The sequence below is a fragment of the Pipra filicauda genome, unplaced genomic scaffold (assembly GCF_003945595.2).
Source record: "Pipra filicauda isolate LSUMZ 115617 unplaced genomic scaffold, ASM394559v2 scaffold12_size5214236_pilon, whole genome shotgun sequence".
Taxonomy (NCBI): domain Eukaryota; kingdom Metazoa; phylum Chordata; class Aves; order Passeriformes; family Pipridae; genus Pipra; species Pipra filicauda.
Window position 1 is genome coordinate 891,419 of NW_024103763.1, and position 20,642 is coordinate 912,060.

At 39.7% G+C, this 20,642-nt stretch overlaps 1 protein-coding gene across 1 annotated transcript in view; it reads right to left on the reverse strand.

Annotated features, from left to right (window-relative positions):
* PDK3 (pyruvate dehydrogenase kinase 3) overlaps nt 1-20,053 on the reverse strand; it is a 51,907-nt gene extending 31,854 nt beyond the window's left edge. The window contains exons 1-2 of the mRNA XM_027727969.2: nt 19,828-20,053; nt 1,164-1,305 (exon numbers count right to left, since the gene is read on the reverse strand). Of these exons, the coding sequence (XP_027583770.1) occupies nt 1,164-1,305; nt 19,828-19,933 (248 nt within the window). The 5' untranslated portion in view covers nt 19,934-20,053. The remainder of the gene's footprint in view (nt 1-1,163; nt 1,306-19,827) is intronic.
* Between the last annotated feature and the right edge of the window lie 589 nt (nt 20,054-20,642).

The following is a 20,642-nucleotide window of genomic DNA, read 5'->3' on the forward strand; positions in this document are numbered from 1 at the left end:
CCTCTTCTTCATTCACCGATCTGTCAACATTTCACTAAAGACAGGTTCACAAGTCATCCAGATTAGAAAAACCCAGAAGGCCTACATATTATCCATCCTTTCCTATTTGGCATAACAACTGCCAAAGACATCAGGAAGATGATAAAAGGCTTCAAACCTTGCAAGCTGCCACTTAACCACAAAGTGATTATTATTGTGTGGCTCCAGAGCATTTACACTTATTTGAAGCACTTAATCTCTATTTCCAAAGTGGTCATCCAAACAGATAGTATTACCTTTCACAGACAAACACAATACCACATATCCTAATTTATATCTTCTAAGTCTGAAGCCTGATAAATAAGAAACTCAACCCAGTAGTCAATGTACAGCCAGCATGGAAGCTCTTGGCTCAAGGGCTATGACTGAATTTAACACAAGCTACATTAGCTGCTGCTATAGTAGAATAAGCTGCTATTCACAAAGGGAAGTCTGTTGTATACTGCAAAGATATTTTGGATCGAGTATTTTTAGACAGAGAGACAATAAATGCCCCATGAACAACAGTTTTTTAGAGCTTAGTACATACAAGGCAGGAGTCTCCAATCCTCATTGAACATGTAAGTAGGCTAGAAATTAATTACTGTGGAAAAGATGACAGGACTTTGAATCACTTTGGATCTACACTAGTTACTACAACAGAGAATGTTGTTGACTGGATGACATCAGATTTCTGACCCATTCCATAACTTCCACTGAGTACCAGGTTATGTTTTTAAAGATTTAGAAATGAGAAGAACAGGAGGTTTAAATTTTCTCTCAGCATTTTTGACAAAGGAAGAATAAGGAGAAAGAAGGAGCTATTTCAAGTCACGACTGCAATACAGTAAGGAATGTTTAAAAACCTTGCTCTTCAAGTTATTGATTCATTCTGATTACTTAGGAGACAAGACTATACTTTTATTGACTTACAAGACTAACTTACAAACTCTTACCTAAGATCCATATTAGAGTATTTACTTAACATTAGACAGAAGAAAATGAAACTTCATTTGACAAGACACATACACTATCAACAATTCAAGGCAGAAAACTGATTCAGAACAATTCAATCTTGTTGCAAGCAGAGCAATACACAACGTTAGTTTTACAATCATTTTTCAATGCACTTTTCCTAAACTTACCAACTCTGTACTAGCCCAACTGAAGGCCTGTTAAGTAAGTTATCAGGCAACAAATTGACTTCTCTCATGGTGTTTGCCAGTCGCACAGGGAGTTCTTTCCGCAGAAACATGTATGACGTCTTCTCACATGCATTGTCACGACCTGTTAGAAGGAAGGAAAAACAGATGCCCATTGCAGCAGATCAAAGTTTAGACTTCCCAGGGCTAGAAGATTTAAAAAAAACTTGTGAAACGAAATACAGTTTTAAAACAATTTCAGTGCCCACCTTCACTTCCCTCTCACTCCCAAGACACGTATTAAACTTTTACCTTCCTAGAGGGTAACCATTTTTGTCTGACATTTTTCCTCAATTCACATCATCTCATCTTTTCGCCTATAAACAAAAGTCTTTCATCCTAGAGATAAAATTCATCAAATATCAAATATTTGATATTAGCTGGAAATAAGACCCCAAAATATTAACTTTTATCAGTACAACTTTTACACTAAAGTGAGCTTTTAAAAAGTGAATGCTGCACACATAACTGCGGGTAAGGAGTGAAAACAAAAGACAAAGCAGCATGACAACAGTTCAATGACATTTCACATCTGTCACAAGTTCTTCAAACTTACCAAGTACTTAAACATTTGAGCAGCACCTGGAGGGAGCAGCAAAGGTCATAGCCCTCCTAGGTCTAGCCTACAAAATTCTCACCAGCAACCTGAAAGGAATGTGCAGTACTCATCACCACATTCCCATTCGGAAAAGCAGCAGCTGAGATTATCTTTGACTCTCACTTTTAAAACAGATTTTTATCCAGCACAGTATTTTGAAAATAATATATATATATATATGTATAAAAATCCAAACCAGTCAGAAAGTAAATAAATGGATCCAGCAAAGTAACAATACTTCCTTGGAGACCTAGTTAAAATAGTGATAATTCTCTGAAGCCACCCTAAACAAACCAAAAGACATGACTAAGAGCAATCTTAAGCTACATTAGTTACTAAAGATACGTATAAAATTTTAACTACAAATATTTAAAAGCAAGAGATGTTAAGACACTTGCCCCAGTAGTTCACATGGGGGACCAGACCTGACTTGACAGTTTTTTGTATTTTGCAGCATTTCACAAGTGGGGGAAGTCTCCATCATAACTAATTTCCAAAGAGTCCAAGTAAATAAAAATAAAATAAATAAAATAAATAAAAATCCATGTTTTACTTGTAATGAACAGTCAGTATTCTGCTTTCATCTAAAAAGACAGCAAATGCCTTTTGTGATGATAACCAGTTCAACTGCCTGCACAATTTGTGAGTGAATGGAAGAGCCATAAATTATGTTCAAGCAAACCAGAAAGTGTTAAAAGCGCTGCCAGGCACATAATCACTGAGATTCGCAATTTGAAAGACTCAAGTACAATGCAACCAGCACAATCAAAGTGATACTTTTTAAGACAGTGCCATTATAATCACAGTTTTCACTTTCTTATCATAGGTAACGTGCATTGACAGATTAGTTCCCAAACCCTAACACAAGCTTGAGGAATATGCAGGAAGGATTACGGTTTCATTTTTTTCTTGCTCATTTAGGTATCTTCAATCAGTGGATCATTAAATTCTGTTAGTGTCAGCAATTCTATTATAGTTCTTCCAGCAAACATCTGGACTTATTTTACTTACTCTCTTTCTCACATCTCCAATTACAGACACGAACATGCTGTCAAAATTAGACAAAGGAAACAAGACATTATGTTGTTTTCTGTAAAGCACAGTAATGATTTCAGAGTTCAGACCTTCAAGTAAGTGAGATACTAATTCACCTACAATAGAGGACAGACATTTGTCTGTCCACAAGTCACTGTATAAGTATACAGTAGGTCTTTCAAGACTGTGGCTGGACGGCAGGAAAGACTGACTAGCTCACCCTATACCCTCTGAGCTGGAAAACCCCTCGGAACAAAGACAACAACTGCTTCTTCCCAACAGTGACTGAGAGCAAGTTCTGTTATTTTCTAGGCAATAAAAAGCAAAAGGAATGAAAGCCCAGACAGTAAAGGACCCTCAGCTGGTGTGGGTCTGTGAAAGGCCGTGGGGGCCCTTCACAGACACAGTCCCCAGGTTTGTGCAAGGAGACAACAAAAGCTGCTACTGCAAAGCAGGACTGGCAGAAGGGATCCACTTCCTCTCCTTCCCCAAGCCAGGGTACATCTCTATTCAACCTGTCTCACTCCAGCAGATTTAAACTGCCTCTTTTTAAGGAGCTGCCTTGCCCTGTTGTACTGCTACATTTTAGGTACAGAGCCCTTTGGGGTCCCTTTGCATGCTTAGTGCAGGGAAAGGAAAGGAAGCTCTGGTTAAACCCTTCCTAACTTGCAAGTTTGCTTTAGCATAACTTCAGTTCATCTTTTTGGTTTGGGGCACGTGGTCAATGCATCATCTGCTCAGCTGCAGGCAGTTTATCTGAGAGCCTCCACAGGGTTGCTTCAGCTACTAACAGGTCAGCTACCTGCCTGCCAGATAGCAAGTGCCTGGGAAGAGAGAATGGCTACTCACCAGGATCGGCAGTAATTAGAGATCCTCCAACTTCCAAAGCAAAAGCAAACTGTGTCCTAACAGCTGCTCCTTAGCTGCTGTTCCTCACAGCAACAACTGTACAACCACTTCCACGAAAATGAGTGACATCCTGCTAAGTAAAGAAACCTCCTAAGTCTATAAGTTTTTTCTTTATAGAATTTATCATACACAGGCCTGATAAATTATATGATAGTTGTATGTATGATAAAGTTCATCTAAGTTTTAAAGATATTTCCAGAAATAACATTCTAATAAGCTGCAATGAGACTTCAGTAGGTTTAGCCTACAGACAGACAAATTTTTTTTCAAAAGTTGGCTTTATTTTTGATCTATTAGTTCCACCTTTTTCAAAATATACAGCATTCTTTCTTGATTTTGTTATGACTCCAGCTGAGTCAATACACATCGCCAGAACCAGGCTTTTGTCTTAAACACCACAGGCTAAAGCCAGTTTAAATCTATCAGTTTCAATTCAAGCGAATTTGATGTCACTCTCTCGGGGTTAAAGTGTAAGTTAAATTTGTGAATTATCTCTCCTTGATTTATGCTGCAGCCCTCAAGAAGTTACTCAATAATACAATATATAAAACAATGACCTGCTCACCTTGGTATGAAATCAAATTCATCTTATACTCTAGTGCAAATTACATTGCGCCAGGCATCAAGGGCTGTATTTAGCTTTCCAAACTCTTTAAAAGCATGCTTTCAAAAAACTGAAAATGAAAATATCTGAAGACTCAAAGTGAAACACTTCTTACCAAGAAAGCCAAGAAGAAAGGAAAGCAAGACATCACATGATATATAGGTTTCACAATTTTACACACACTATCAACACGTGTTTGCCAATGTCTGTAAAACAGCAGTGCTTGATTTTGATTGAACAATAATTCAGTTTTGTGGCTTTAAGTGGAAAAATTTTGCAGACCAAATTCTTAAGTCAGGCATTGAAAACAAGTTTCCTTCAAAGAAGAGCATCACATTAGGGCAAGACAAAGAATACGACCCCTTTGTTACAGATCTGCTCTACTGCAGGGAGCAAAGCAGTCCCATACTACTCTTCACTGTAGAAAATAACCTTATAAAGTAACTATGTTTTCTAAGAGATTAGGTTTTAGTTCAGGGTCAAGAGGCTAGATTATATTCAATGAGAAGAGTAAAAATCTGAGGTTATACTTCCAAGCTGATTAAAAAACTCCCAGATCATATCTATGCCGTGTGCAACTTAAATCCAGAATTTGACCTGAGGATAAAAGAAAAACATCCAAAACATCCCACTTTACTGGTATATTACATCAATTTCCAAGTATCTTCCAGAATGTAGATGGACCAAGCAGAAATCCAGACAACAACAGTAAAGCAGTCTGGGACACAGGAATGAATCATTCTGATTGGATTGACCTAAGAATAAATAGATCAAGGATACAGTAACACTCTTCAAAGCCTCACTGTTCCCTACAGAGAAGGCAGCAGCAACCTTGTCCAACAAGAGCTAAACAACTATTAGACTCAAACTGCAGAATATTCAAGTCAGAATAAGTTGCAGAAGCTCCTTGATGGTAAACATTGTGAAAGACAGCAACCTGCTCTTATTTTTAGCCAACTCTTTTACTAGTGAAGGTAAACATCTGACTAAAATTACATTAAGCCAGTTGATTCAGTCTCCAAAATGGAGATTACACTGAACACTGCCTAACATTCTTAGTGGCCCTAATTGTCTCATGACCCAAAGAGGAAGAAAGATCACCTAATATCTTATCAATCACCTGCAAAAAGAAGGCAGTGCAATTTTGCACAGGGAGAGAAGTGAACAAGAAGTAGGAACTCTGAAGAAAGTCAGAGTTAGCAAAAACACAGCATAGATGGCATAAATTAGGTTATACAATAATAGCTACTTTGACAGAAAAATGGCAATAGAAAGCAAGATATTTGTGAAGAAAGTAATCTTCAAATTATTACTATTGCACGCATACCTAGTGCAAAAACTGAAAGAAATGTCAAGTGTCACCACAGTAGGTCTCTAAAAAGACTGTAAAAAAAGGACTGTTTAATAAACCTTCTACTGTCTTCAACCTTCTGAACAATCTTACCCGTCTGGGCTAATCAGTCACCCTATACAAAAGTCATATAGAAAAGCACATTCATGACCTACTCTTGGGATTTCTAAATTGTCAGGTCAAAACTAGCACCAGACTGTGAGGCCAATCTTGAGACTCTTTTGTTTAAGAACAAGTCAATGTAATGGACTGACAACAGATACAGCCTTAAACTCAGTGAAAATTAGAAGATATATTAGTCAAACAAGGATCTAAGCAGTGATTTCCTGGACTTTACATCAAACTAAGGTCAGTGAAGAATATTCTATGGACAACTTTCTACCTAACAGCCTTACACAGGACAGAAACAAGCCAGGGTTTGTTATAATACAGTGGGAATGGTACCTGTACAAACACTGCTACATTTGGAACAGTCACCACCTACGAGAGAGCGAATGTCTCTAAATGATGACAGATTTGCTTATGCAGTGAAGCGTGATACATCTGAAGAATGATTTGACTGCCCTTGCTCATGTTTAAGCTGAAAAATGTAGTTAAACTTACTACAATAAGAATAATAAGTTCAAATGTCATTAAAAAATTCATACACAAGGTGATATTTAATATTAAATATTAAATCAATTTTCTTAGATATAGAAAAGTGTTAGACCTTTCCACCAAAAAATAAATCATGCCAATTATTCAATTAGACAGGTATCAGAGGGGGGAAAAAAATTAAGAAAAATATATGAATAAAACACAACTCAGAACCTTTAAGGTAATGTAGGTCACAAAACCAAGTTTGAACGCACTAGGTCTTTTAAATGTAATACCATCAGAGGGGAAAAGATAAAAAGCGGAATGTTTCGGGGTTATATATCAATATTATCACTGGTGGACCTTCCATCCAAAGGAACTCAGAAAACAGTTCTACTTTCAGACAGTTTTCCCTACTGCTCTATTTTCTCCTCTCTGAGGTTCAACTCTTCTCTGAACATTTACTCATCTCCTCTGTTTTTCTCTTTCACCTTTTACCCCACAGTGCTAAGAAACGAAAAACAAATTAAGCAACTCTTGGAAAGTTGAACTCAGAGAAAACTTTTGTTCTGGGTCCTGCAGCAAGAGACACAAACAGTGTAGAGGCCATTCACACACGTACAGCCGACCTGATTCAATTATGGCAAATTCTACAAATGGCCAGAGCAATACTGTGCTGTCCAAGACTGAGATTACAAAAGGATTAGTTCCATATGGAAGGCTGTACACAAACCTCCATTTTGCTGCAGAAGAGCGCAGAAACTCAGTATGAGACCATGAACTCTGGTTCCAAAGCTCTCAGTTCAGCTGCCAGATTCCCACAGTCATGAATACCCATTTGAGAACAGAATACAGCAACAGCCCTTCACAAGTGATGATCAAAGTCACCTACTTCGAAAACCTAATATGGCTGTCACATCCCCAGCAGTTACTGAGCTGCCAAGGTCACATCATAAAAGCATCAGTAGTTTCTGAATATTAACACTTATCTGTCATAGGAGACAGAAAAAGAAGAAACTAAGTGCTCTTTTTAGTCTTTCCACTGCACTCCAAGGTCTAGTTCTCACCATTAACATGTATGGAATGCCAGAGACATTAGATACTGTATTACTTCGAGACTCAAAAGCAGCAAAGTCCCACCTATTGTGCATCAGAGACAAGAGACTCCATTTAGAATCCATAAAAACAAGATGAGAAGCCTTTCACTGTGAAACTACTACTACTGCTTTTAGATAGGGCAAAAGGAAGACAGACAGGAAGGCAGCAGTGATGGACCATACCTACTCTCTTGAGCTTCTGAGATACTTTATAGCTCCTGTACAGGCAAACAAAACAAAAACAAGTAAAACAGTGACATGCAGAAATCCTCAAAAGCATACACATCACGATCTATGCATCAGAGCAGATTGAACAAAGGCTAAAATAAATAACTTGCTGCTGAAGCAAGGAAAACAGAACTTAAGAAAGACTGTTGAATTCCAATGATTACACACCATTTCAGGAGCATGGCCTATTTATTAAAAGACAAACAAGCTATGCTCGCACAGTCCCAGTAAATGTGGCTACAAAACAAAATCTTGCAAAACAATCCCAACTCCAAAAGTATTCCTATTGCCCAACAGAAACAATGGCATTTTTAGCATACTCTGTAGGTATTTATCTCACCAACCACTCAAATTATCAATCTCATAAAGAGCATACAGGGTTTGGTTGGTTGGTTGGTAAAACCCAATGAAGAGATGAAGCAGAGGGAAAAAGAACACACACACATCACTGGAAATGTTGACGCCTGCTGACCCTTCCTCTCTACCACAGGCTGCATCTAAGAAATGTGTATTTTAAAACTGGACCTACCATGTTGTTCTACAGAACAGCAACCACAGCCCATACAGCTGTTCTGACACAGGGAGCCTGAAGATGGACAAATTCAAGGATCTGTCCCACACTAACCTCAGGTACTAAGCCTGTTTCTGGACATCTCAGAACTAAGCTTCAGCCAAAGTTCCATCACAGCTCTCTAAGGCTACTTCCATAAACCCTTGCAATTCTTTCATGCAAATGCCCTGTTTTAAGGGCATGGTTTCATTCTGCACATATGACCGGCATATAAAGAGACTGATTCTATATCAGTAAGGAAACTGGAGAAACTCCAAAGTTTCAAAAAAATGAAACTTGAAGAATTAAGGACAAAAATTTTTTTTAGATTTTACTGAACTATAATAAACTTATCACTTTTATGAAATCTGAACAATTAAGTTCTGTTAAACAACTGCTGCCAGAAAATCAGGTAAAGCCAGAGGAACTGAAGTCTGCAAGTAAACTTTCCCACATTTTCTTTCCCTTCTTCAGCCCAGTTCCCATGACTAGTATGGCCTTTGCAGGCTATGGAAAAGGCACACTGCGAGGTGCTCAAGTCTTCTCAATCTACATGATTTATGGTCAGAGATGAGAACCCAGCTGTCAACACTGTACAACCGTTGATTTCCACATTACCACTCTGTGTTGTTTCATTGCTAAGTACAGTCCAAACTGGCAAGCTCACATACTAGTTAGCTTCGCAGTTAAACTTTCCAACAGTCATTTGAAACAGCATATGGATAAATCTAGAGCTGGAGTACTGAAATAGTAGAGCTTAAGAAACCATTTCCTATTTATGTGATTCAAATAACAACAGATTCAAGCACTCTTTGACTGCCAGGGCAACTTCAACACTTATTTTCTACTCCAAAGGAAAATCTCAGTATACCATTCACTCATGAAAATGCGTTAGCCTATGTTCTGTTGTCTAAACGAGCAGACCAAATCCCACTCATAATCAAGGTCTAGACTTTTGAACTTAAGAAGTTTAAAAGTAAGAACAATCGCTCTTGAATTTGTAACAGAAAAAAATACTTATCTCCAAGATCTCTGTAAGAGTGAGCCAGTTTATACCTTATGTCTATTAATTACTCTGCCCATATTAAAGAATACCAGTGACATCAAGAGAAAGTCGGTTCATGTTTTCATGTAAATGCAGGTTAAGAACAAAATGTCAGCAACTTGTCCTTAGCACAGCTGGACAGCTCAACATGGACTGAGACCTTACATTTATTATTATATTAGCTGTACACTAATTTAATAATAAAGAATGCAATAATAATAATGTAATAAGTTCGGATATATAACTTGTGAACTCCAGTAAGACTGTTTCAAGTAACCTGTCCTCTAAATGAAACCGACTGTGCCAGAAAGCAGCTTAACTTACTGCTGAACTGGAACAGATAAACAGAAGGAATTAACAGATGCACAATACACTGCAGATCTATCAAAGTCTTAGTCAAACTCCAATCATTAATTTTAACTCTTAAAGCCACAGCCTTCCTGTCATAGAAGGGACTCGAGGGAAGACATATGTCTGTCTCTCTCAAGAGGAACAGATTATCAGATAACCACTGGTCAAAGCTGGAAACCAGCACAACATATTATTATACAGAACAATCCGAATGAAAGCATGAACTTTTAAAATAAGCTTCCCTAATCTAAAACTAGTGTTTAGCTGCTTATCACTCAGATCTAACAAAATAAATTTTTGAGTATTTTGATGCATTTGTCAAGACACAACACAGTAATCAAAGTATCTATAAAGTTTAATGCAGAGGCACTCAACCGATTACCCACAGGCTGTATTATTTTTAGACACACAGGCCCTAGGCTGTCTTTCCTTTGAGTGATTTGGGAGTAGGCTGAAAGACAGATGAATCATTTTAGCAGCAAAGCTTTGTCTCACCGAATTGCAGGCAATCCTCACAGCAAATGACAGACAGAGATGGCCCAGATCAGGTTCTTGATCTTAGAGCTATCTCTGGAACCCAAAGACTCCCTCCCTAACCAGGCACAAGGAGCTTCTAAAACAACCAACTAACTGAAAAAAAAAAAAAAAAAAGCTCTTCAGACTGTATCAACTCCTCTTCCACAGACAGTCCTGAGTCCAGAGCAGGGAACAGTCAGTCTGCGAGCCAGAAGGAGCTGCACGTCAGCCCTGGCCTTCACTGCAAAGGGGCTCCATGGCTTTCAAACAGGAGACCCAGGGCAAAACAAATGTCATGTTTTGTTCTGCTGAGACTCAAAACTTCAAAAAAAATTTAAAACTCTTTTTTTAAATGTAGATGACACTTAAAATACCAAGCCAAAGAAACTTTATTCCTCTTTTGTTGCTCTGATCAGATTCTGTTACAATAAACTGACCAGAAAAGACTGAGTTTTGCTTCTTGGAACTCATAATCACCTTTCCCTCCCATAAGAGGTAAAAATCTATTTTCACATTGAAGGTTATAACTAGATATTCCAAATTTTTAACACTCTTTTTAACTCACAGCTTTGACAACTTCTTTCCTAACCTTTATGAAAAACTTCCATAATTCCCACTAACTGTTCCAGAAAAATACAAATCCCTGCTTTATCTTTTAGTTCCTGTCAACCTGCCAAAGGAAAAGCTATTCCAAATCTACAGCATAAATAAAATTAATGTTTATGAGCAAAGACTCACCCAGCTAAAACCAATTACATAAAAATACTACCAATACCACATGCTCCAGTTTCCCTTCAGCCTCAGTGAGGTGAAATGTATTAGACTGTAAAACATCTTGTTACCAAATGCTTTTGATGATTAACAAACTACATAACAAAAAGAGATTAGAGGATTCCTCTACGTCATTGCTAGTTTGAAGGTATTTATCCAGTCTATAAAAATCTTTCAGAAAAACATAAATAAGGACTAAAACAAATAAGTAGCAGTTAAAATGCAACTTACTTTTTAGCAAAATATAATTTTTTAACTTTACATAGAAAGGCCTTTACATAGAAGGGATTAGAGGAAAAAAGGGCCACTAAAATATCCACTTATAACATACAAAGCATCAGAAAAAGGAGAACTGTATCTAAGAATCACAGTTCAGTGCTCTAATCTATCCTTTCAATCCAAGAAGAAAAATTATATTTAACTGACTCCAGAAAAACACAAAAAAACCGAACACATTTTTAAAAGGATAAGTAGCAGCGTGTAAAATACTTCAGCAATTTTAGGAAAAAGGTGGCTTTTACAAAAAACAAAGGACAACTGGCAACAAGAAAAGCTGTTCTACTATAGTAACTGTGAAAATAGGTGAAACAATTGCTAAATCTATCTATGTCTAATTCTATGAAGGATATATTTTTGGGGGGGAGTGGAGATAGAACAGTCACTACACAAAACACTGTGCTGTCTCTCTCTCTCTCTCTCTCCCCAGAGAGCCATCACACTGAGACATCACTCTGCTTGTGGGGGCTGGTGACTGACTGCTTTGGCATCACTTGTTCCTCTTCCTCTTTTCTTCACTTTAAAACTGTCTTATTCTCAAGCCATGAGTTTTCTCATTTTCCCCCTTTCCATTCTCTCCCCATGCCAATGGGGGATGGGAGGAGAAGAGCAAGCACCTAGATGGGTGCTCAACTGGAAGGGTCAAGAACCAGAACACTTAATATCTACTATATAGCAATCTTACCTTGAAGTTATTCTGCTGTTTTGTGTGTTGTTTTGGGTTTTTTTTCATTAAGAATTTCACATGGGACTGTGCCAAAACTTCATAAAAAGCCAGGTGCAGCACGTATTGCTACTGCCGTAGCAAATATCAAATTAACTTGGAAATTAGGCCAGCCCAACACAATTTATTGTCTCTTTACCACCTCTTTTTCTCTTGGTGTTTATCTATGTATAACTTCATTATTAGCTCCATCATTTTTTTCAGCTACTTCAGGTAACCTGACTTAACTCTACTGTCCTCCTCTTCCATTTCTCTGAAAGACAAGTAGTGTATTTTCCCACTCCAGAACCCTGGGGCCATCACCATCCCTTATCTCCATGAAGCCCATAAGCAGCAGCTGTACTGCACCAGGCCACTCACATTTGCAGAAAAAAGCTACCCACGAAACACAGAACTGACTTACTTCTACTGGAACCCACTAAGCCAAGAGGATCTAGATATATTTCAGCTTATCTAAAATTTGGGTCAGGGGAGAATTGTGATTTCCTTTATGTTCCTGGATACAATTCATCTTTTTCTGAAGACCAAAGCAAAGATGAATTCAACAGTCTTTATGTACTTACTTAAACCAAGTAAATGCTACACTTGACCATTCTCCCCAATTAATATAAATTATCTCAACATCTTTTTATCTGCTTTTTTATCCCATGACCTTTCACCTTAGCTGTTATTTGTACTGCAACCCGAGATAGATGTCCTTGCTTTCACCTTTCATATTTTTTTTTTAATCAACTGTATTTCTGGAATTCCTAACACTGTTCTACTGCTCTCTTATCTTTTATCTGCATCAGAATTGCTCCTTCCAAAACTGAGATCACCTTGTACTCCTTATGTCTTAGGAGAGACCTTATCTACCTATTTTCTTAGTTTGTAGAAGTTATGCTACTTTACAATCACTAGCTGTCATTTCGTCCATTCTGGAAGGGAAGGAATGCTATCAAATTCACGTTCACTTTTATCAAAATTTAATTAAGTTTCAGATTTTCAAGCACATTCTTATTAGTCTAAAGGAGGCATTTCAACAATTTCTACCAGTTGCTGGAAGAAAAAGGTGTCCCAAACATTTTTAAATCTTCAAGAACTACAAATCCTATCTTTTTGTCGCCCCAGAAAGAAGTTTCCCAAGCTCCCAATTTCTCTCAATTTCTGGATTACTTGTGCTACTTGCTAAAAAGAAGCAAACAGAACCACTGGCATTGTTTACTGCTTCATACCTTCTTGTTCTCCTTGCACCAAAGACATCGAACTGCTTCAATGCCTTATCAGCTTCAGGGAAAAAACCCAAACACGAGCATGCAGAGATGTGTGGGGTGTCCAGGGTAACATCATCTCCCCTTCCCAGTGCCTCAAGGCAGAGGACTTCACCAGCTCCTCTGGTCAGTCCAAAGACAAACAGAACACAGACTGAGAAATTTTCTCCTGTTTTGGGAAACAAAGCACAAGCAATTCCACCAGCTGGAGGATGCTCACTTGCAGACTACAAGCCTATGCTTACAGGCAAGACTGGCCGGCCAAACCACCTACTGAAGGAAGAGTTTTCCATGCTTAACCTTTATGAGGAAAAAAAAATTACCTTGGTGATCCAGTCTGATCATCTACAACAACAATTTGTGGAATTTGTACCATAACTATACTAAAAAACTTAATTCAGAATATACAAAGTCTCAACTACTCACAGAAATTAAGTGTTCCTTTATTGAATAAACAGCCTGCAAAAGTGACTGATACAGATAATTCAGTAAATGAAACGCACCCCGTTCTAATATTACATAGTACTCCCCCACACAAATATCTCTATCATACCACAGTTAACAGTGACTGCTAAACAAAGTTATCTAACCACAACGACTCTTCCAGACCTTCAAAACAATCAATATTAGGCTTTATAAAACCCTCAATATTATATATAGTATTGGAACATCACTGCCTGCCAGCGTCTGGCAGTTGTAAATAGGAACAGGTTATAAATAACAAGAGTTGCATCAAAAAGGTTTCCAGCTTACTTGCTGTGCTACAGCCCATTCAAAGAAAACCCTTTTTAATGTTATGAAATGAAAACTTTATCCATGCCCAGATCTAGGGAATGAAGGACCGAATATGGAAAAGTGATAACCCCAAAATAATTGAAGAACAAAAGCAGCCAGACAATCAGCTTGCACATCCCGCAGCCACTGTGACCAACAAGTAGCCTTTCAAGGTAAAAGCTAAACAGCAGTAAAATGATTCTATTCCAATGTTTGGCAAAACTCCTAAAGGGATTCTATTTAAAGCTGTAACAGGCATATTTGAAGAACAACACTGAAAATTCTGGAAAAGCCACAAAAGATAATTCCGCAGTATTTTCACAAGGCTTGAAATAGTTCATTTAATGTATTTAGCTTTACAATATAAAAAAAAAAATCAAACTCCATCACAATGTACAAATTGTGAAAAAATAGTGAAAAAATTCCAGGCATCAAAAGATCACAATCTACCAACAAAAGCTGTAATGAAACTGCTAGATGGAAGCTGAAGCCAGTCAGATGAAAATAGAAGACAGTAATGTCTGACTAGCATTCCTCTTTGTGATCCAGTTCAGTGGTTACCATACCAATGGTTAACATATGTGTTAAGAGAAAATTTTTTTTTAAGATGCATTTAAATCAAGTGTAAGGTTTTAAGGTCAGTGCACAAACAGAAGTAGAAAACACAGCTGCAAGCAATAAATGGTAGGTAATTCTTCAACAGTATCTTTTAGCCTTAAACCTTGGTGGATAAACTGTATCTAAGACAATTGCAATGTTCTGTTAAAAAAAAAAAAACCACACAATAAAAATTTTCCAATATCTTTTCGTGTACAAAAATTTTCCAGTCATCTTCCATAAGAAGATTAATAATTATATTTGGAGACAGAAGGCTGGCTTTGAACTCTACTTTCCTACTGCCACATCTTGTTGTTCAAACTGTATCTGCCAGCTACCCTTCCAATGGCACATTTCAGCTCAGTGCTGCTGGCTCTGCCAACACGGCAACAGGAAGCATAAACACTCCTGCAGAAACCTGATCACCTGTCAACTGTCAACAATCCACAGTGATGCCAATAAATGGTTTACCCTATATTAGTTTTGGAAGAGGCCTACAGGTTTCCTCGAGACAGCTAAGTTATAACAGGTACCCTTTTACTACATAAACTAAACAATTTCATACCAAAAATTGTATTTAAAAATGGGGAGGATCCACTGATCATCTTTTCCTCCAGATACGCCCCAGGGCACAACAGTTCCCAAACCACACGCAGTCACTGATTATCTGCTGCATGCTCAGCTGTTCACAGTACAGTAAAATTACCAAACTACAACCTTCATGGTATTTTTCAATGCCACAGTTGCCACAAATTGCAGCAGTTGCCACAAATATTTTGACTATAACCTACAAAATCAGGATCTCCTAAGCCACATTCCACAACAAGAGTTCACTATGATTCACTTCTATTTTCAGCATACGCGTGACTTTTTTATCCAAATTCATCAGTAACTATGTGGTACATGAACACTAGTACATCAAATGTTCAAAGAGCTAACAAAAAGCAAAGTTTAACCCTATAAGTACAAAATTAATCCAAAATATTTGTTTTGAAACATAAAAAAAAAGACTAAGTACAAATGGCCCAGACAGATTTAGTAGTAAACAAGCTCCAAAAGCACATGGTAGGTGTTTCTGATGAAACAAATCTCAGACTCACAAAAGTCTCAGGCACTTGGTCAGCTGAGCAGCAGCAATGAGAGAATTACTTGAGTACAGTATATTGGCACACGTTCACAACAGCACAGCACAAGCACAACTTCAAATGACTCTTTCATGCATGATCAAAGGATTGCACAATTTATAGTTCACTCGTGTCTTTATTTGTGCTTAATTATATGTAACCTTTGCAGTACAACCATTCATTTCCCAAAACATTTGTCAGTAACTTCACTGAGGTACCCGAGGCAGCCAAGCAGCTGTGTGCAGCCTGCCAGCCGGGGCAGGGTTCGGCACCGGTGCAGCTCTAAGGGGCCGGCTCGCACCCAGCCCTCACCAACACAGGCTGCAGTGCAGGCACCGTGAGCTCAGGGCTCCGTGTGCCTTTTTTAAATACTAGGACACTCACAGAAAAGAAACTCTACTTTTCTCAAACAAACCTGTCTGATGGGTTAATATTTTCCCCAGGCATACATGACCCACTGGGTATCCATGTGGTTGGTGATTAAGATTATTGTGTATTTTGGATTAACCCGTCACCCTCTAAGGCCCACTCCACACTGAAGCAAATCTAAATTGAGATGCTTGATCAATATGGATCTCCAGTATGGGCATTGCTTTTCTCAAACAGTCTAGCTCCCCAAATGTACAAAGACCCATGTACCTGAACGTTAGATGACATCTATACTCAAAAGTTCATTTCAGAAAGGATATTTGAGTAATTATATCAGTCTGGGTCATTGAGAAATGCTTGTACTTGGAAATCTATCAAAATAACTTCCAGAAGAACTACCCAGTTTGGAAGTACATAGCTGAATCCAGTTGGTTGTTTTGTGGTTTTGCCAGACTAGATATAGAGGCCTGGATAAACCTGGAGTGACATGCTAATTTTATACAAGGTCAAAACTTGTTTATATTGAAACACACTTACAGAAGGTCATTCCTTTGCAAAGGAACGAGATTTCACAACAATCTTGGGAAATACACTTCATAACAAAAGAAATTGCCTGAACAGTATTCAGGAGTGTGCAAACAGAAAATGTAAACACAGCGAAAACAGAAAAAAGCTGCATAATCTGAGCGCTCAGACTTTCTGACACAGAGGTCCCGAGCCCGTGACACAGTAACCTCTGACACAGTTGCGGCAGCTACAAAGACAGCTGCAAACTCAACAAAGTACGTGACACAGACAGGGCTCAGCCACGAAAACCAAGTGAGAGTCGCTGTTTAACTGTTGCTTTCTGGTTTGTTTCACGGGTTTCTGGGACTAGCCAGTTACCTCAAACAGCCAAACGGGCTTTTATAGAGGTTTAATTAGCTGAATTAAGCTCTCTGAGAAAGTTAATTTATATCACTGGAAAGGAAGAGACTCTACAGTCCCACTATGCAGACAGGTGTGTTCCATACAACCCACATGGTTATTTACTAATAAATAAAAGCCCAAGCTGTACCTCCCTATACATTGCCACCAACTGTCTTTGAAGACTCTTCAGCTCACAAGAAATATAAAGTTTTTCCTCCCCTGCTCATCAGATTTTTACAAAGAGATAAATTTTTACACCAACAACTTAGTACAAACCAATATAACCTATAATAAAAAAAAGACATAAAGAACACATTGCAGTTTCATTAGCATCAGAATTTAAGTCAAAAAACTTTCTTCAAATAAATCCACATCACAGTGAGTGCAAATCCCATACAAGAAATGTACATCAGACAAAATCAGACTGCCATGAGAGGGTTATTCACACATTTCCTTTGGGCTTACTCTTCTTCAGTATTTGTTGAAAATTCAGTCACGTTTTTGTAAAACAAGCACTACATTCATGTCAGTCACGGCTGGGCTTCGTGAACGAAGATTTGGGAAGGCTCTATCCACATTTGTTACAGACATTCATGTAGCTCAACTAAAAATACCATTTCTTTTTAAGTGAGACATTAGGTAGCCTCTATAAGCTGACCACAAAACAGAGTGTCTTCTTTCCATTACACATTCAGGTGGGGTAAACACAACTGAACTGCACCTTGAGTATCGTGCTCCTTATGCTTGGTGTATTTGCTCTCTTGAATACCTGTGTCCTGTGCCACCAGCAAATTCTTTTTTGGCTAATTCAGATTAAAGTAACATAGCTCCCTGACACAGTGCATGTTCTCCAGGCCTTCCACGCCTCAAGTGGTAAAACTCTTGCACCATCACCTTACATTTTGATGTCAATTTTTCCTCTAGGCCTCTGAAGTCTCCAACACAACTTGAAACTACCCAAAGCCATAAACACCTAGGATCACATAAGTTAAGTAACTACACTGTTTTTAATCTATCTGCTTAAACTGCTGTAAACTTCCTACTTGAGTTTTCCCAAGTAAATACAGGCACTAAATAGGGAGTAAGTGGAGATGTTAAGTGGCCCATAAGGCTTATTAAGATCAAGCTGATAGGTTTAGCAATGTTGATACAACACAAAACTACTAATTTTAGAAACTCCTAGTGACCTTCCAAGACTAAACCATAGACATTTTTTTTTCCTTCAGAGGTTTTAAATGTCAATGACTAGATACCTTCCCATCAGTCTTAAAATATGAATACACTTAAATATGTAGGTTGCACACACGATTCCAATGACACGCCAGTGACAACAGACTGGAGCACGTCCAAAAAATAAGGCTGGCCAGGCTGTAACATGCCATTCTCACTCTGTTCATTTCCACTAACATAAACCAGGCTTAAAATTGTAACATAAAACTACTTTTTTCCTGAGAATTGCGAGACATTTTTCAAACCACAAAGTAATACAGACACTACAATGTTAGAACAAACATAACATTATTGAAAGGCTGCCACAGAAGAGAAGTCTAAAGGCAAACAGTAATGCAGGGGCAGCAGAGACCTGTAGAAATCCTTAGCAAAAAGCAAAGTTTTGTCACAACATCCAAGGCATTAAAGAAAATTCTGAAATCTTTATACCTCTCTAGTCACAACTGAAAAGCCTCACAATCATCAGTACTTCCCTGGCAACACTTTACAAACCCAATTTTCAAATAGGCAACGGTGACACGATTTGTTTAATGTCAGGGCTAAAATAAAGATAAGTTTTAGGCTATTGCTCTTAGCAGTACAGAAAGACACAGTATAAGAAGCACAAATGCCAGAGCTGGAGAAGCCCATCAGCACAGGAAGGGGTGGGGAAGTGAGAACAAATTCAGGTGAGTGGAGACCAGAGAAAGAAAGCAAGGTTCTCCTTTAAATGGAGCCATGGTGTGATGTGGGGTTTTTGTTGTTTTCTTTTTAAATGGTACAAAAACCTCTTTCACTGAGATGTTGTATCGAGCCCAGCACTGGCTTTCTGTACTTACAGCATTCTTTCACTAATTGTTTCCACTTTTAATCACTTTTTGGCTGAACACCACCGGCTCATTTTTGTCCTTTTGCACCTTTAGTGTAACCGTGGAACGAAAGAACGCTCTGTTACACTTCATGGTGCTACACTTGGCGTTTACATTTACTCTATCAGCAATATTTATATGATAATAAAATCTCAATAACTCTTGTGTCAGAGAGCAGGAGCCAAACAACGTCTGATAACAGATACAGGTTTATTGCTATCTAGATGGAAGCACGTTTTCTAACAGCAGCACAAGCCACTCCTGGGTTTAGTTCCAGTGCTTCTACGAAGAAAGATGCTATTTATTCTGAAATAATTGTTATACTAATAATGTCATTATTATTTATTCTGAAAAAAAAAGGCTATTTTTTCATCAGCAACGTTTCCTGAAGCATTTCTGATTTTTGCACAAACAGGTCTCCCACACAAGTACTGCCAGAGTTCACGCCCGAGGTTTAAGTAAGTCGATCTCTAGATTAAAATTTCCACGCTCAAGACCAGCGAGTGAAGGAGAGGGTAAGCTCACAAAACCGTCAGGTCAGAAACCCTTAGTATGACCCCCCATCCCCACGGCACCCGTGCCCGGGAATACCGCAGGGAAGGAGCACCACGCCTGCCTCTCCCGGCACCTGGGTGAGACGCGCAGCGGCTGCTCGCTCTGCACCGACCCCGCGCACGGCCCGGACTCAGCGCGGGGCCCCCCGGCCTGCGGGGCCGCCCCGCCGGGCCCGGCCGCGCTCACGCTGCGGGGCGAGGAGCCGGGGATCGAGGAGCCGGGGATCGAGGAGCTGTCGCCGAGAAGCCGGGGCCTACTCGCCGGCAGAGCCGCGGTGACCCCCCGCACCTCCCCCTCAACCCCGCGGCCCCGGCGCTCACCGAAGTCGAGGAACTGCTTGATGGAGAGGGGCGAGGGGGAGAAGCGCGAGTAGTACTCGATCTGCTTGGGGATGGGGCTCTTCAGCAGCGCCCCGCACAGCCGCATGGCGCGGCGCGGCCCGCCCGGCTCCGCTCCCGGCGGCGGCGGCGGCTCCTGCCCGGGGAGCGGCTCCTGCCCGGGGCGCGGCCGCTCCGGCGCCGCCCGTCGCGCTCCGGCCCGGCCCGGCCCGGCGGGAGGGGCGAGCGCCGCGGCCGCGCCGCGCATGCGCGCGTCGGCGCGCAGGGAGGGGCGGGGCCGGGCGGGCGGCTGAGGGGAGCGGGCGTCGTGTGGGAGGGGATGATGCGTCTGAGCCGGTCCATAAAATCGCGGAATAATGGAATCAGTCAGGCTGGAAAAGACTGCTGAGGTCATCGAATCCAACACGACGACCAAACACTAGTATGGCACTGAGTGCCACGTCCGGTCGTTCCTTAAACACCTCCAGGGACGGTGACTCCACCGTCTCCCTGAGCAGTCCGCAAAAATCGGATTCGTTACCCGGTGTGCAACAAGCCGACAATTACACACACTCAAGGGAATCGTGGATTGTTTATTTCAGAGTTGTGCAAGCCCGGGTGCTATTCTACAAGTCAACCATGCCAGCTATCCCAACTTCTTACTGTTTATACAGTTTGCCAAACAAAGGAATCGCTGTTCATTTGCTATAAGTTACAAAGTTCTCTTATTAATTAGCATTCTGTCTTCTGTGGGTTAACGATTCTCTTGCTTCTCGTGTTCATTAGTCCACATGCCCAGTCTTTCTCTTCCTTTGGCT